Source organism: Humulus lupulus, chromosome 6 (genome assembly GCF_963169125.1).
Source record: "Humulus lupulus chromosome 6, drHumLupu1.1, whole genome shotgun sequence".
Lineage (NCBI taxonomy): Eukaryota > Viridiplantae > Streptophyta > Magnoliopsida > Rosales > Cannabaceae > Humulus > Humulus lupulus.
In genome coordinates this window covers 17,087,822-17,090,398 of record NC_084798.1, presented here as the reverse complement: position 1 = coordinate 17,090,398, position 2,577 = coordinate 17,087,822, and the positions used below count along the sequence as shown (strand labels likewise).

The 2,577-nt window shown below is 30.7% G+C and overlaps 1 protein-coding gene across 1 annotated transcript; it reads right to left on the bottom strand.

The window, feature by feature from the left end:
• Window positions 1–258: 258 nt before the first annotated feature.
• LOC133784767 (vegetative cell wall protein gp1-like) lies at window positions 259–1,702 on the bottom strand. Its single transcript, XM_062224044.1, has 2 exons — window positions 1,695–1,702; window positions 259–1,418 (listed from the first exon to the last, which is right to left on the bottom strand). The coding sequence occupies exons 1-2, from the start codon at window positions 1,700–1,702 to the stop codon at window positions 476–478; spliced, it is 951 nt and encodes a 316-aa protein (XP_062080028.1). The 3' UTR covers window positions 259–475.
• Window positions 1,703–2,577: the final 875 nt, after the last annotated feature.

The following is a 2,577-nucleotide window of genomic DNA, read 5'->3' as shown; positions in this document are numbered from 1 at the left end:
TTTAATTTCGACAATCCATTGTAGAGAGCAAAATTGATATTTTTTTATCTTTTTTTTAAAAAAAAAATTGAGATTAATATATTATATTAAAAACTCAATTAATTTTTCATAATTTATATTGAGAGAAAGGTTTTGTTTACGCTCTTAACATTCTTATATTCTTAATGATTAATTTATTTTATGCTATATTTATTTTGACTGAGAGATAAAAAGATATATATATATATATTTATTGATTAATATTTGTTATAATATAACTCGTATGTATGTGTGGAGATATATTTATAGATAATACTAAAATATGTTTTTATTTAACTGAAAATTCACAAAACGTGAACATCATTATTAACGTACTCGTAGTAAAGCATAAACCCTAAACCTAATAATATCTAAAACTGCAAACAAACTAAAACTAATCAACCTGACAAAAAAAAAACTAAAACTAATCAAGAAACAAAAAATAAACTTAAACTAATCAAGCTTTTGTTGGAGGAGCAGATTGAGCACTTGGTGGTGTGCCTGGGAATCCTGGAATCTTCGGAAATTGGAAGGCTGGAGTGCTTGGTGAAGATCCTCCAGAAGGTGGGCTTGGAAATGAAAAGTGTGGTGGCCATTGAAATGCAGGCGGACTTGGTGATGAGCCTCCAGAAGGTGGGCTAGGAAATGGAAAATGTGGAGGCCATTGGAAGGCAGGTGAGCCTCCAGCAGCTGGGGGACTTGGCGATGAGCCTCCAGAAGGGGGGCTTGGAAATGGGAAGTGTGGCGGCCATTGGAAAGCAGGTGGGCTTGGTGAGGAGCCTCCAGAAGGTGGGCTTAGAAATGGAAAATGTGGGGGCCATTGGAAGGCAGGTGAACCTCCAGCAGCAGGGGGGCTTGGCGATGAGCCTCCAGAAGGTGGGTTTGGAAATGAAAAGTGTGGTGGCCATTGAAATGCAGGCGGACTTGGTGATGAGCCTCCAGAAGGTGGGCTAGGAAATGGAAAATGTGGGGGCCATTGGAAAGCAGGTGAGCCTCCAGCTGGGGGGCTTGGCGATGAGCCTCCCGAAGGTGGGCTTGGAAATGGAAAGTGTAGTGGCCATTGGAAAGCAGGTGAGCCTCCAGCAGGACTTGGGGATGAGCCTCCAAAAGGACTTGGGAAAAACGGATGTGGCCACGATGGAAAAGATGGTGGACTTGGTGGTGATCCTCCAGAAGGAGAACCAGGGAAATGAGGCCATTGGAAGCTTGGTGGTGACCCGAATGGAGGGGTTAAACCTCCTCCAAAGAAAGGTCTTGGAAAAATATTAGGATTTTTTGTGGGAAGACTAGTAACAACAGATATGTACAACAAAAAAATTACAAACATACGTATTAACTTCATTTTGCTAAAAATGATCTCTAATTTGGCTTGTTTTACGAATGAGAAGCATGAGATGAGCCTTTTATAGATATAATAATAATTATAATAATAATAATAATAATTAATCAATTATTTTTATTCAATCAAATTTCAAACAAAAAAAAGTTGTTATAGATTTTAAAAGTTTGAACCGGTCGAGAAAAAAATGGTATTTCAAAATAAATTTGTTATACCAACTTAATAATATCAATATTGGAACAAAATTTATTAATAAATTAAGGGAATTAATTTATATATTGATCACCAATATATTTTTAAGACCAAAATATAAACTATAAATACAATATCTCATCACCCTTTCATTGTGATTAATCATTGCTGTTAGTATAATGCTAATTTAACTATTTATATAGCTTACCATTTTTTAAGAATTTGAATTTTTTTTGGCAATCAATCAAGACCGTGAGTTTTATAAACAGTAGCAAACACGTACTTATTATTTATTTATTTTTTACAAAATTCTTAGTTTTTTAATAATTTTTTTGTACAATATATTATGTAAAAATATCTAGAGGTATACGGAATTTAAGAAAAAAAACAAAATTACTTATAAAAAACTTAGAATTTTGTTCGAACAATATATTGTGTAAAAATATTTAGAGGTATACAACATTTATAAAAAATGTTAATAGATATTTCCTTTATAAAAAATGCAAAAAAAAAAGTATTTTTTAAAAAAGTTAAAATAGTTGTTACTTTATCATTTTTATTAATATAATATAGGAAAAACACTTCATTTCTTTAAAATTTCTTTGAAAAAAGGAAGATTAATAACATAATTTTTTTTTTTTGCCAACAATTAATAACATAATTATTTGAATAAAGAAAAAATAATAAATATGAAACAGTAAGGTTTAAAACTTATATAAGTTTTATAGATTTTTGTAACTATTAAACTAAAATTGGTATTTTCAAAATTTTATTTGACATAAGATTACAATTTTAAAACACACGTAAAATTATGGTGTTTTTACAATAATACATTTTTGTTGTAAATTTTTTTAATAAAATATCTCATGAATAACTAAAATGTGAAGCTGGTTGTTAGGTTACTTTAACGATAACTAAATTTATAGAAAATTGTTGGTTACTTTTTTTTTTATAAGTAATGGTTATATTATTTATAGTTGAGATTCTTGTTTCTGATTCTTTGGTAGAAGACTTTTGTGGAATCTGTT